The following is a 16,187-nucleotide window of genomic DNA, read 5'->3' as shown; positions in this document are numbered from 1 at the left end:
TAACTACTTAAAATTTGCGGAAAAATTAAAAAATTCCTTTAATAAAAGTCGAACCTTCAAAATTTGTTAAAATGTTCATCACCAAACATTGTTGAAACAAAAGATCTCAAATGAAGTTTGACAAATGTATTTGTTTAAAATCTCATAACCCGTAGCGTGAAATCACAGTGTTTGATATTTCATAAAAATTTAAAAACTTGGGCGGTCCTCGGGTCTAGCCTCCTGCTCAGTCCAAGCCAGCTCCTTGGTCCCCACCCCTAGTCTCCTCGAAATCATCCTCACCTGCATCGATCAAGTCTAGTGAGTCTAAAGACTCAACTCGTATAAACTGGAAGTAACAAGTAATACGTAATAAAATCACATGCAGCTTTAAAATAGAACATACATACGGGAACTTGAACTTGCATAAATAAACTTGAACATACGTACATACATACATAGACGTGCCATAACATGAAACTTTTCTTAAACGTGCATGCATACTTGTACATACATGAACATACATAAACTTCATCATTTTGCGTATAGGCATGTTTCAAAGCAAGTGACCCATAACATAAATCGCCAGATTAGACTAAACCACAGTACTGGGATGACAGGGAAAAATCCACTGCCACATACATGAGATCCCCGTTCATACTTTAACGCTTTCCAATCCTGATCTAGACCCGTTCATGATTTAACGGGGTGGATTGGTCCCTTGTCATGCTTTACCGCTTTCCAATCCCATACATAATTGGTCACAAAACATTTAGCATACCTCAAAAACTTAAAATGTTTTCTTTGCATGTCAAACATACTTGGCATTGAGGGATTCGTTGGATCTCGCTTGGGGCCGCTGCTGCACCAACTAACATGAATTTCAACACTTAACTTGCATAACTTACACGTAGGTGTTCTTGCTCACCACCGAATTAAATAGATAGCTTATGACATTCTAGATCACTCGGGACTTGACCTCGTTAAATCATCGTATTAACCCATGACATCGAACCCCGAACAATCTCTAAAATGATGTGTGAACATTTCCCAAAAATAAAAGACATGAAGTCACTATTAAACTTGAAAAGAAGAAAGAACAAAATATTTTTATAGATGGGGCCGCGCTCGGGCGGTAAAACCTTACCGCTCGAGCGCCAAAGTCCGCGCTTGGTCGGTAATAAATTACCGCTCGAGCACCGAGCCTTCTGGGGAAAATACTCGGACAGAAAGAGTGGCACTCGAGCGGTAAAATATTACCGCTCGGGCGCCGAGTCTTCTGGACTCCGCGACACGAAGCTTAAAACTCCTACTAAATCATACGAATCATGAACCAATCTATCAAGACTCATCCTAGGACGCTATGACAGGGATTCAACTCAAACAAATGTCCCCAAAACGACGCACAACAACTACGCAACATAATCCCTAACATGAATTTTGACACCAAAATACTTCCTACGACTTCTAATGCAACCAAGTGCATACCGACACAAGACTAAGCACCAAAATTTATCCCAATGTCATACTCACAATATCCAAACGCAGCAGCGATCCACCAACGGTTCCCAACGAAGCCTACAACTCAAAAAACTTCAAGAACACATCAATAACATATTTTCAGAAAACGCAGTTTGAGCAATCCCACAAAAATCACCATAACTCACTCAATTTTTATCCAAATACTTCGAATTTTATATCAAATCAAAGGTATCAAACAGTTCTACGATTTTTATGTTGAAAGTTTTCTCAAAATCGTGACCAAAAAATCGCAGTTTTTAAAAGAATAGCAAAAACGAGATTTTCAGATCTAGAAACGTTCAAAATGCGATCTAAACAATTTTCGCTCAAAATTTACACTTCACACATGTATTTTTACACATAAAAACAACGCAACACATACTATGACATGATCGACGTAGGAAAAATAGAATATACGTGCCTTTTGATATTAAAATTTACCGAACCGACAATACCGAAGCGGAGACGGACCGAAGGTTGATCCGGGACGATAGTAGCTCGATTTTCTTTGAAGAAAATACACGAAAATTTGTTGGAAATTCCAAAGGGAGGGGGAGGCTGCTCTCTAGGCCAATAACCCTAGGTTTGCTCTCCCAAAATAAAATGAAAGTGCAAGGGAAATAGTGTGTGTGTGTTGGCGTGAACATGTGTGTGTAAAAGTGCATGCGTGCGTGTGTTTAGGCGATAATTAGGGAATAAAATTGCTTAATTAAAGTTTAACCACTAATTAAATTTTAAGTCATGCACTAACTTTACTAAAATCCCTCAATAATAAAAAAATAAAATGCACACTTGCTAAACTTTAAAAGTTTTAAAACTCAAAAATCCCTAAATAAATAATTTAGACTTTAATAATGCTGAAACTTAACAAGTTATTTAAAATGCCCCAAAATTGACTTAAAATAAAATACCACATTAAAATTACCAAAATCGTCACCGGTCACCTTTCCTCAATCCCGCATCGAGAAATCGCCTGAAACATGAAACTCGAGAAAACATTTTAACGGGCATCACATAAACATACATAATTTAAAATAATGCAATTTAATAAATCATGCATCACTAAAAATCATTTTAAATTTAAATAAATGATTTAACAATTAAATAAATGCATGAATTTTACGTGTACTGATTTTGGGCTCTACAGTAAGTTGGCATGTTCTTGAAGTAATACATGAGTAATATTATGAATTTCAAATGCTTCCCATTGATTATTGCTATATGTACATTGTTAGTATCTTTATTGAAGAAAACATAGCATCATATTCCATTGTTATGTATAAATATGAAAGAAACTTATGAACATTGATGATGGGTGCTATGTTATGAACATGAACATGAACATGAAAAGAAAAGAAATGGACTGATTTTTACATGATATAGAGCTTGTTGACATCATGGGTGGTTTTAAGTTCACCAAACTTATTGGCCAATATATGTTCATGGGGCGTGGGGTTGCCAAAGGTGCTCCCTGACGTCCAACACAGTAGTAGCTATATAATAAAACAAGCACGGTAGTACAGGTCAACTAATGAGACTTAAGTACAAAAATGAACATGAATATATGCTATAGTATGACATGGTTTAAAGATTCATTGTGAATCACGATTTGATATGTATGTTCCTTCTACGCATATTGATACGTATAAATGCCAACTTATTGAGTTTTATAAACTCACGTAGCTCATGTATTACAGGATCAGGTAATGAAGATATATAGGATGCCGGTTCGCCAATGGATGCTTGTGACGTGCCTCACCTCGACAAGAACCGGGACGTCTTATTATATAGCTTCCGCATATGTATTATAATGAATTTAATGTCAGGGTTTGAAACAAGTTTTACAAGATGTATGTCTATGTGTATAATGATACAGAATATGTTCGTATATAAGGATAAGATTATATGTACATATTGTTATTGTTGCTTGAGTGTTAGTGTATTACATATTGTTATTGTTGCTTGAATGTTGGTGTATTCAAAATATAGGGACATCATGCCAAAATTTTTATAAACCGTCATATTCATGCCCCATGTTTAAGTTGCTTCATAATATAGATATATCATTCAAATCCTATTTTGATTATGGTAATCATGTCAAGTATAGAGTAAGGGTGTGACAGGTCCAAAGTGGTTGATTTTTGGATATGTGAAAAGACTCTTTTAATGTATTGAAGAAGATAAATTAAATAAACAATTAAGTCAACAATTTTAATGTAACGCCCGAAAACCAGTCCACTTGGACAACATGCTTGAAAATTATTAAATTGCTAAAGTATTTTAATTAAATGGTTTTGGATGCATGAATGGTATATTTTGAATGAGTAAATGATTTGAAACATCTGCTATTCGTTTTCTTAAAAGTAATAGTATTTTTTTTAAACCTCTCATGATTTCGGCCAAACTACTTGCATACATATATGCCATTTTTTTTTGCACCATTTTAAATTAATAAATCAACCAACTAGTATTAGAAAATTAAAGGAAATATCTCAAGATATAAAATCGTCAAATGTTTACCAACCCTAAAAGCAATAAACTTGAAAATTATCATCATCTCGAAAACCACTCTAAAGCATAAATAAATAGTCTTAAAAATCTTTTAACATAAATCGTAGACATAAATCATAAGTGCGGAAAGTAGAAGCGTTGGTCCTCGGGTTATGTGCACCGACAGTCCAGCAAGGTCAACCATCAAGACCTCTAGTAACATTAACATTATAATCACCTGCATCCATCACACCTAGTGAGTCTAAAGACTCAACACACCATAATCTTGATAACAAGTAATACGTATAAAATCACATGCAACAGTGAAAGATACTTTTTACGTAAAAATAACATTTTCATGACATGCATAACATAAACCTCAACATTTTCCTTTTCCTCTTTTCATAACATGTATCCTTTCATCATGATCATAAATATTTTTCCTTTTTATTGAATTCAGATCGTTAATTGTGACTTTTTTCATCCTCAAAAATTCGATGGATCTATCTACATATAACCACAGTACTGGACGGTAGAGACATCAGCGAAACTAACTCGTCAACTGAGCCTTGGCCTATCCTCATCGAATGGAAATACGATCGTCGGGCTCCCTCTGGGGCTTTTTTCCTCACGATATCCCCATTCTTATCCCCATATCCTCAATAGTCGCAATTATTTCACTTCCTTCGACGTTTTACATTATCATCACTTTATAAAAATCATGCATTTAATATCCTTTTTCCTTTAGAAACAAGCATTTTAACATATAAGAATCCTTAAATATTTAAAATAATCATAATAGCATATAAAACAGCATTCAGATCACTGCCATGACGTTTACTAATTTTTGGGCGTAAAATTACCGTTTTACCCCTAGACGTCAAATTTCACGTTTTTGACTTTTTCTTAATTTCCTTCACTATAACATGTACCAAATAATTATTTAAGCATAAATAAATTTTTCCATAATTTTATTTAGCATAAATAATATACTTTTTAATTAATCTTTAATTATTCGTTTTTAAGGCGTTTTAATCCCGAATAATTTCAAACTTTAAAATAAAATTCCTAAATTTAAAAATTAGACTTTTAATAATTATTTGGTCCTCGTGAACCATGACTCAACCCCCGTGAGCACTGTTTCAATTTATTTTCACCAAGAAAGCCCTAGGTTCGAACCTACTTGTTACCCCTTGAGCCAACTTGTGATTCCATCGAGCCAAGCCCGAGCCACCCCAAGCCAGCCCCTTCCTAACCCTTCTATGGACCCTACTGGACTGACATAACCCCATGCACCTGACCCAGCTCAAAACCGAAGCCCCAACTCCAGCTGCAAGCGAGGCCGAGAGCACCTAGTGCACATGGACCCTAAGTTTGTGAGCCTAGCACTCTAGCCTTCGACCCAGCCCTTGAACCAGCATGTTGTGAACCCACCTAGGACCCTTAAACCTTGACCTAGCCCAGCCTGAGTCCTCTGACCAAGCCCCTACCTCCCTGCGCGCTGCGACACCGAAGGCTTGCAGCACGCCTCTACTCGGGTGGGAGTCCTAGCTTGCTAAGACTCCTCTCCAGCCCTCTTACTTGAGTCCTAGCATGGCTAGGACCCTACCCTTGACCCTTAAAGGACCCTAGCCGAGCCCTTGCCCCAACCAAAGCAAAGCCAAGCAACCGATGCATGCAACCCGAGCCCTTGACCCTTCGAGCGATTATTGTTCCAGCTTGTTTCCTTTGTGTATGCAGCGTGTGTGGTGTGTTTCTAGGACCCTTGGACGTGTAAAAACCTTGCTTGAACATGTCCTAGTCATGGCAGCCTCATTAGATAACTTTAAACAAGTTTTTGGAACATCAAACCATGAGTTCATCACAAGCATATGCAATATTTCGAAAATAATAATAAGAATATCATGCTTTTCATTCAAACGATATTTAAAACGATAATACGATGTGATAGACGAGAAAAAGAGATGTATGTCGTGATTTTGCGTTTTAAAAGCACGATTTTTACGTTGACGATGAAGAACGATGACGAGGAGGGCTTAGGCTTGAATTTACTTTGAATGCTTTGACTTTTCTCTACCAAATATTGTGTGTGCGTCGTGAATTTCTTGGGGAGGGTTTGGGAGAGAATTCTGAAAATTGGGCATGAATATGTAGGGTTTAGGGGTGAGTTTTGCACTTTAAATACCCAATTAATCAACTAAAAAGGCTTAGGCCTATTAAGAGGTTTAATTAGGCCCATAAGTGTTTGATTAAACTATTAAAAACAATTTTGTTTAGTAAAGTTTGTGAATTTATTAGCCGGGTTGCTATTACGTTCGTATTTTTGTTGAAAAATCAACACCGATAAAATTTACGTCCCGACGTATAAAATCACCTCAAAACCCTTTTTTTAAAAAATATGAAAAAGCATCAATCCTATTTTAACTAATTAAAAACAATTATTTAATAAAAATATTTTCTATTTTTCAGCCATCGGTCTTCGTTCCTCGATCGCAACTCGAATAACCTTTAAAATACATTTTAATGCAACCATGCAGAAAATATATTTTTAAACATGCAAATATGCACAACATAATTAATTCATGCTATTAACACATTTAATTAAAATACAAGAGAATTTAATAATTGCATGCACGTAGTTTACGTAGAACTTAAAATTTTCGGGGCGTTACATGATTAATTATGTAATTTTGCTCGATTGCATAATTTAAAGATTTTCAGGCGAATATCGGTAGTCGGCAGGGACGGAGGACCGAAAACGATTAAGGTGTTAAAGATTTAAAGGCTAGATTTTTATTTTTAGTTAAGAAAATATTATTTTAAATAATTCAAGAATCTTAGCAATTTTTAAGGTCAAATTCAAATTAATTAGTGGAGCAAGACATTTTATGTAATTTATGTGAAATTTTGGAAATAATGTGTTTTTAAATCTTTTAAATTTGAGGCCTAATAATTTTATTGATTTTAATGAGCCTAATTTATTAATTAAAAATTAGGGTTAATAATCATTAATTAAGTGATTAAGAAGTCTTTTTGTTTTTGTTTTTTTTTATATATGATTAAACCCCAAACACACACATACACCTAAACACACACCAAAAAACACATACAATATACGTAGGAAAGGAAAGCAACGGCCGAAACATGGAGTTCTAGGCAAGGGTAGTTTTCGAATTTTTTTCTTCTTCGCTCTTCGATTTTCTTCATCTTTCTTTCTTTCAATAACGATCACCCGACTCCCTTGCATTCCAAGGTGGATTTTCGGTGGGATTTTGATGAGAAAAAGGGTATAAATCGTCATCCCTTCGTCACCGATGTTCCAATGATTCGATATTCGTATTTCTAGCGTTTTAAACTCAAATACAAGTTTCTAAACCTTTCTTTTTGCACCATTTACTGCATATTATTGCATGTATGCGAGTTATGTGTGAAAGTTTATGGCCTTGATGATTTTAAAGCTTTATGCATGTGCATCTCATGTTTTCATAAAGAATTCTTGACGTTTTTGAGAATTGTTGAAGGATGAAAACCTTGAGTTGGTCTAAATGTTTAAGAGTAGGTTTTGAAGGGACAAAAACCAAAAGGAAGACCGGTAAGGCCGCACGGCCCTACACACATCATGCGTGCAAACTGAGAGGGGGAAATGGTTGGGGTAACTCACGGCTAAGGGGGATGCATGGGGTCCTAGCCATGGTTTGGAGGGTTGTTTTAGGGTCCTAGGAAGGTCTTGGTCAGGTTCAGTTAGGGTTTGGACAGTTGGAGCAACGCTGCAGCCGAGAGTCACAAGCTGCCGTCTATGGGTTGATTTGCTGAGTGTTGTTCTATGGGGATAGAGGATTGTGGAAAGGGCTGGACCAGGGGCTAGGGACGTGCCTTAGGGTCCTGGAAAGGGGCCGGTGTGAGCCAGGAGTTGAGCCAAAGGTTGTAGCAGCCGCTGGAGCATTAGAGTCCCTGCTGTGCGCAAGGAGCGTGTTTGGTGCAGGGCTAGTTCGGGAGGTCTAGGGCTTAGGGAGTCGGGTCTTAGTCCAAAAGGGTTGATCATGGTCTTATTTATTGTCTATGGAAGAGGTCTAGGGCCTGGTTTGGGGTTCTTGAGCCACGGTCCGTTCGGAATCGTAATTTGTTCGAACGTGTCAAAATTGAGACGAAATGGGCTTAGGTTAAAATTTTGATTCAAGTTTCGGTTTTGGGTGGGTGTGTGGAATTTACAGTAGCTTGAATTGAGTCTTGGGATATTAGAAAGGGTCTGGTCTTGGGTTGTTTTGAGTCGAAAGGGTAGTGGTCATTTGTTTACCCAGAAACCCGAAAATGGTTGTAAACTGGGTCATTCGGTGAGCGAATCGAGTCATTTTGAAACATAGGTCCTAAGATGGAATCTCCGGAAAGTTTATGAAATTTTTTGTTAATTTTTAAAATTAAGGAATCGAGTCGCTTTCGTTGGGCCAAAGTTTGGGATCGTTCGAGTCGGTATAGATTTGAAACATGGGCGGTCGGCTCGAGGAAAATTCTAGGGCTTTTTGCAACTTTCTAAAACAATTCCATATCTTGTAAATGTTATTTTTAGAAGTTTTAAAAGATATGCATGATATATGTTATTTTTAGGAGTTTTAACGTATCTGCATGTTTATGCTATTTTTAGCAGTCTCGACGTATACAAATGATATAAGCCATTTTCGGAATTTGAAAGAATATGGAAAATTATGCATGTTTTTATGAAATGATAAAGTAAACGAAAATATTTTTGAGGAATGTGAATTGATTGTGACGTAAAAGTAGTAAGGGATCCGTTGAAACGAGAACAGTGAAATTGCAATGAAAAAGGAATGCAATGTCAAAAATGGGGGTGGGAATCTCAATAACAATGGATTTGTTGACGAAGTGAACGATAAATTTTTTGATGATAATCGGAGGGATCGTCGAAGAAGTGGACGTTGAACCCGACGGCCTAGTACTACGGTTTATAGATTGATCATTCAATCGACTGAATGTTGTCACTATTGAAGATCAGACTTCACTTAAAAATGTCATTTTTATTGAAAAGCTTATTTATGCATGATTTAGAAAGTTTCATATTTTTGAAAGTTTCGTTCTTGCATGGCAAATTTATTTTTACTAAATGTATTTCTATGCATGTGACTGTATAGTTATGTACTTGATATATCAGGTTTGAGCATGCTGAGTCATTAGACTCAATAGGTTTAAATGATTGCAGGTGAGGATGATACTGAGGGAGGCGCTGACGCTTGAGTAGATTGGGTCCGACAATACACATCCGAGAGACTTTTACTTTCTGCACAACTAATTTATATTTAAAGTTTTTGCAAAAGTTTGAGGATTATTTTATAACGACTTTATACTTGTTTTGAAGTTTTGACGTTGGATTTTTTTTGAGTTATCGTACGTTTTTACGATTAATGATTCATGGAGTTTTTATGCATTTCAGATTTTTGGATGTTAAAATGTTTTATAGATATGATGGTTTCGAATGTTAAAGGAAAGATTTATATAAATAAATAAATAAAAATTTTAGTAGTATTTTAAAGTTAAAAAGCAAAGGGACGTTTCATTTAATCTTCATGTAAAGGGTGTTTATGTTATTTTCGGATAAAAACACTTCAAAAAATAAAAAATACTCACATTGTGTGAAATTTATTTCTGGAACATAGAAGGTCGGCAGCCACCTTTTTAAACATTAAAAGGTATTAGACTATATATTTCATAAGTAGTTTCATGAACTTTTGATGTTTAACATAAGATCCAAATACTATTAGCCTATTTGAAATCTCTCACTACAGTTGTATCACAAAATTTTACAACCTATAACTACTTGATATCCCGAGAAATATTCCATATTAGCCTCGGTCATCACCGGTTTAGGCCTGGGTAAGCAAGAGATTAGAACCGCCTTGCTCCATGTAAAGCAGGGGCCGAGTTCACTATGATCCTAGGAGATTAGAGCCCGGAAAGCTAGGAGACTGGAGTAGCAAGAGCGGAGTTCATCTATGAGCCTTGGAGGATAAAGCCCAGACATTCCGATACAGGTGTCGTGTTTGATATTATAGGTATGGGGCACCATGACTTGGTCATCATCAGGAGATCTTTTGGAGCATGGAAGAGTGATATGATCTGGTCGAAGTAGCCATGGGCTGTATGGCTTAGCTGTGTCAGAAGCATGGGTAGCCATTATGCCATATAATTAGTAGCTAGGTACTGAAAACTAGGTCATCATTGGCTTCTCTCCTATAAATAATAGGTTTTCTTGATATTAATTCATTCAGATACATATATTCCCTTGAAAACAAAATACTCACTTTCTCCATAAAATACTGACTTAAGCATCGGAGTGGCTACGCAAAAAAATCATCTGGCGCCCCACTAACGATCTCCGTTGTTTTAAGTGTGCAGATATTTCTACAACCAGGGAAAACCTTCTCCTGAAAGAATATAAACCGACCAGGTGAAATTACCCACCTATCTCACACCCAATTCACCCCATCTCATTATTGACACCGTCTGTGGTAATTCAGATCTAAGACGAAGATATGATTTCCACTCGAAAGTCAGCCAGGAAAGACGCTTCTAGAGGGGAATCCTCGAGCTCAGAGGTTCCCCAAGGAAATATGCCCCAGAAAACCTTCCTGGTCAATCCAAAACAATTAAATCAATGGATAGCAGCAGCTGTTCATAAGGCTATGGAAGAAAAAATACCTCTTAGCAGTAGCCGGACACCCCGTGATGAAGGACCTCAGGAGGAATCTCCCTCTTGAGACGAGGCGAAGGATGAAAGATAATATAGTTCCCAGGACTGCTCCAAGGCCATTACTGTGGCTAAAGAGCTAGCAGACTTGAGACAGAAGGTGAATAAACTGGAAAGACATGCCAGGTACCCTCGGACTTCCCAAGATCAACCAAGAGGGTGTCCTTTCTCCACCCGTATAGTCAATGAGACCTTGCAAGCCCACTCTAAATTAGCAAACATCAGAGAATATGACGGGAACTTGGACCTGAAGAGCACTTGACTCGTTTTGAGAATATGAGCATGTTGCATTGTTATGGCGATGAGATCAAGTGTAAAAATTTCTTGACTACATTGGTAGATTCAGCCCAACGGTGGTTCGAGAAGCTGGATCCTCGAAGTTTACAAACTTTCGAGGATTTCAAGAATGTCTTTTTACACAACTTCTATATCATTAAAAAATACAAAAAGGATGATTTTAGCCTCTTTGATAATAAGCAGAACATGGAAGGATCACTCAGGGCTTAAATCCACAAGTTTAATAAAGCAGCGTTGGAAGTACCTTCAAGTGCCCCGGAAACTAAGACCATGGCGTTCACCCAGGGGCTTTAGGAGGGGGACTTCTTTCGGTCCTTGGTGAAGAAGCTACCGGGAGATTTTGAAGATTTACTATCTCGGACAGAAAAATACATCAATATGGAGAAAGCCCAAATACAAAAGAGAGAGGCTTCCAGGAGAGAGAAAAACAGTCAACCTGGAAAAGTAGAAGAGCATGTCCGAAAGGAGAATCCACTGGGGTGCTTCTTTAGTTACGTTCCCTTGAAACGATCAAAGGACCAAGCTGTGAATCTTTGCAAAGACAAGGAAACCAACTTTAACCACCCTCCCAGGGCCCGAAACTATCTTTGAAATTGAGCGTTCCATCTGGAATGCTATCATGATATCTGTGAATGCAAGCAAATAATGAGAAATCATCCCAGGGCAGATTCTATTGCAACAAGTCCGGTAGAGAAGAGAGCAAAAAGACTACCGTGGGTCCCTAGGAATCAAGGGCCATTACCATCCAGCAGAGCCCTGAATTCTAAAGCCTTGTGAGGTAATCATTCTAAAACCAACTATTAGAGTAGGTGCCCGTCGAGCCAAGTGTTGGCCGAGGGTTCATGTTGAAACTCTATGTATAAATAATCTTTATTTTAATAATATTTGAAATTATTGTTTTGGCACATCTTAATCTGTATACTCATGCAAGTTGCATAGATAAAGTCCTTGAATATACAAATAGTAAAAAAAATGTGAGATGCTCATATGATGAGTATCATGAAACTGATATTTTCAATACTGTATATTCTAAACAGTTCCTAGTCGATTCAGCCGTCGCTAAGAAGGGTATAGGCCGCTCGAGTTCGAGACTAGTATCAGCGATGTGAGTACCATGTTTCATTGGTAGGGGACATTGTGATGTCCGAACATGAAGATGGGTGCTCCTTGTAGAGTGTCAAGGCCCGTGCTCTTAATTAATATTTAATTACCAAACAACAAGGATTAATTGGTGTAAACAGCGAAAACGAGTTTAAAACATTCATTTGGGCCTACAGAAATTTCGGCATGACCTCCCCGTAAGTAGGATATCCCAAAAATCTCAAAACACAACAACAATAATATACGCTCGAAAATAACATCAAGTTCACAATCAACCACACAAACATCCTACATCCGCACTGGCCAGAACTAGACACAACATACCACAAATAAAATCCAAAACAACATAAAAATATCACCATACAGCTACACAGGGCATCTCCTTGGCAAATGTATCAAACCAGTATAATATATAGATATCTGGGAACTCTGACACAAACCAACAGACTACTGGGTACCACTAGCTGACGCTTCACCAGACGTGTCAAATCCTCTGGAATGATCTGCTATGGCATCAACAACAACCACAACATAAAAAAAATAGGGGTCGGACCCCAGTACGACAAACCAGTAAAATTACGACATATATAAAAGACATGTTATAATATCAAGTAAATGCAATGCTATGCGATGCATGAATGGTAACAATGGAATAACGGATACCAAACGGAGTCCAAACGAATAGCAGCATCAACAGCAACAGTGGCCACCCGTGCCAGGAATTCAGCATCAAATCGCCGCTCCTCCATGCACGTAGCATCGGGAATGCGAGTAGCTAAGTCGCTCATCCCTAGCTGTCATCTGGGAATGTGGCTAACCCTAACCCACTCGTCCCTCTGATGACTTAATATATCTCAACAGAATCAACATAAATCGTCGTCAAAGGAGTCAAGGCTCAATATGTTATGCCAACACAATTAATGCATGAATGCATCAGAATAAACATTCAAGGCACATAATAACAAACAACATTCACCGAATATTCTTACACGCCAATATAAGCGTCATAATGATATACGTTTGAGTGTACCTCAACTTCAACTTAATATACCACAATAATTTCTTAAGGAATATCGGATGAACTCGTCCAACAATAAAACCTACAATATAAATCCACTATACACTTCAATATACTGCATTCCAACTGACTAAAACAATTTAAATCGGCTCGGTTAAAAATCAAATTTCGGACAACCTATATAACCCTTTCAAAATCTGGAATTTCAAGCTTAATACCTCAATACTCGAGGCTAAAATGCACAACGGTAATTTCGCAAAGGTGGCTCGCCGGAACAAGTCGCCGGAAACACTGTTCACGTCAGAAAAACAAGATGGAAAAATAGGGGAAAAACTCAATAATCCACTTATATAAACTAATACACCAAGAACAACCAAAATTTGAAGCCAAAAGCTTACCTAAAACCAAATCAAAGTCTATGCGCACTGAAGAGGGAGGAGGAGAAAAGCGACGGGTTGCAAGGTTGGGGGAAGAGCTTCTGGATTTGTGCGATCTGATCCTGTATCAAATGGGTTTGGGTAATTATAATTAAATGAAATGGGCTTGGCCGTTTAGGTATTGGGCCTCACATTCTCCCCCACTGATAAAAGATTTCGTCCTCGAAATCTAACAAACACAACACTGATATCCACAACATTATGACTGATAATACATAGGAAATTCAGAATACATCGCGTAATTCATTACATTATCAAACAAATGAGGCCATTCTTGTCGCATCTTTGCCTCTAATTTCCATGTAGATTCTTCTCTTCCATGTCTACTCCACTGTACCAAAACTAGTGGAATCGTCTTGCTCCTGAGCTGTCTTTCCTTGCGGTCCAAAATTTGCACTGGATGTTCAACATAGCTAAGGGAACTATCCAACTCCACATCCTCGACATTCAAGATATGAGACAGATCTGGCTCATACTTCCGCAACATAAATATATGAAACACATTATGTATCAAAGACAAACTCTGCGGCAAATCCAAACGATACGCCAATGTGCCAATCCTGTCAACAATCACATACGGACCAATATAACGTGGAGCTAACTTCCCTTTATGTCCAAATCTCATAGTACCCCGGAATGGTGATACTTTCAAGAAAACATAATCGCCCACTTGGAACTCTAAAGGTCTACGCCTTTTATTAGCATAATTGGCTTGTCGATCTTGGGCTGCTTTCATCTTTTTTCTGATCAATTCGATTTTATCTTTCATTTCTTGAATAAATTCTGATTTTGACATCTGTCTTTCTCCTACATCTTCCCAACATATCGGCGATTTGCACTTTCTTCCATACAAAGCTTCAAATGGAGCCATACCGATTTTTGCCTGGAAACTGTTATTGTAAGAGAATTCAACAAAAGACAATGATTCTTGCCAACCACCTTTGAAATCCATCACTACTGGCCGTAACCCATCTTCAAGCGTTTGAATGGTTCTTTCTGACTGACCATCTGTCTGTGGGTGATAGGCAGTGCTCATAGCCAACTTTGAACCCAAAGCTGATTGCAAACTTCCCCAAAACATCGAAGCAAACCTTGGATCACGATTGGATACTATGGTTACTGGCACACCATGCAATCTTACTATATGATCAATGTACAGTTTCTCCATTTTCAAATAAGTACAAGTAAGATCATACGGAATAAAATGAGCTGATTTAGACAATCTATCAACAATCACCCAAATCGCATCACAACCACGATTTGAACGAGGTAAATGAGTCACAAAATCCATAGCAATGTTCTCCCAGTTCCACTGCGGCACTTCAAGACTATGTAACATTCCACCAGGTCTCATTCTCTCGGCTTTAACTTGTTGACACGTTAAGCATTTAGCTACAAAATGAGAAATGTCTTTCTTCATACCTTCCCACCAATAATGAGCTCTCAAGGTATGATACATCTTTCGAATTCCTGGGTGAATACTGTGTCAACTACAATGTGCTTCCCGTAGTATAGCTTCTTTCAAATCTATCAAATTAGGAACCAAAAGCCTATTATTAAAGCGCAGACTACCATATGAAGCAACACTAAACTTTTCTGTCAAACCTGTTCGAGACAATTCCTTTAATCTATGAATGTGTGGATCCGTCTTCTGTGCTGCTTTGATTCTGGACAAAATCTGTGGCTTGACTTGAATAGATGACACTATAAAGTAGTCTCCACTAATCTGATATGTCCATCCTGAAGTTCCCAAGTGCTCGTGAAATTTAGAGATAGTCAAAGATGTCATCATAGCATTCTGAACTTTCCTGCTGAGAGCATCTGCAACAAGATTCATTTGACCTGGTTGATACTGAATCTCACAATCAAAGTCTTTAAGCAATTCCATCCATAGAATCTGTCTCATGTTCAAGTCAGGCTGTGAGAAAAGATATTTAAGATTTTTTTATTCGAATAAATCACAAACTGTTCACCGTACAGATAATGATGCCATAACTTCAATGCAAACACAATGGCAGCCAACTCTAAGTCATGAACTGGATATCGGGTCTCATGCGGCTTCAACTGACGAGAAGCATATGCAATCACTCACCCATTTTGCATTAGAACACAACCAAGTCCATTTAGAGATGCATCTGAACAAACAACATATCCACCTGAGCCTGATGGCAAAGCCAGCACCGGAGCTGTTGTCAACTTTTCCTTCAAAGTCTGAAAACTTGACTCACATTCATCATTCCACACAAAACGTCGATCTTTTTGCGTTAATTGAGTCATAGGCCTTGCTATAATAGAAAATCCTTCAATAAAACGCCTATAATATCCTGCCAAACCCAAGAAACTACGAATATCGGAAATATTCGTCGGTGTTGGCCAATTGGTAACAGCTTCCACTTTACTAGGATCCACTGATACTCCTTGAGATGATATAACATGACCCAGAAATACTACTCTGTCCAGCCAGAATTCACATTTAGAAAATTTTGCATACAATTGCGCTGCTCTGAGTGTTTGGAGGACTAACTTTAAATGTTCTCGATGCTCCTTCTTTGTTTTTGAATAAATCAGAATGTCATCTATGAAGACA

The 16,187-nt window shown here is 37.7% G+C and overlaps 1 protein-coding gene across 1 annotated transcript; it reads right to left on the bottom strand.

Annotated features, from left to right (window-relative positions):
• Positions 1–15,086: 15,086 nt before the first annotated feature.
• Positions 15,087–15,506, bottom strand: LOC142523786 (uncharacterized). The gene has a single exon (XM_075627516.1). The coding sequence runs from the start codon at positions 15,504–15,506 to the stop codon at positions 15,087–15,089; it is 420 nt and encodes a 139-aa protein (XP_075483631.1).
• Positions 15,507–16,187: the final 681 nt, after the last annotated feature.

This window comes from Primulina tabacum, chromosome 14, assembly GCF_025594145.1.
Source record: "Primulina tabacum isolate GXHZ01 chromosome 14, ASM2559414v2, whole genome shotgun sequence".
Classification (NCBI taxonomy): domain Eukaryota; kingdom Viridiplantae; phylum Streptophyta; class Magnoliopsida; order Lamiales; family Gesneriaceae; genus Primulina; species Primulina tabacum.
Note: the sequence above shows the minus strand (reverse complement) of the source record. Positions and strands in the feature narration are given on the sequence as shown.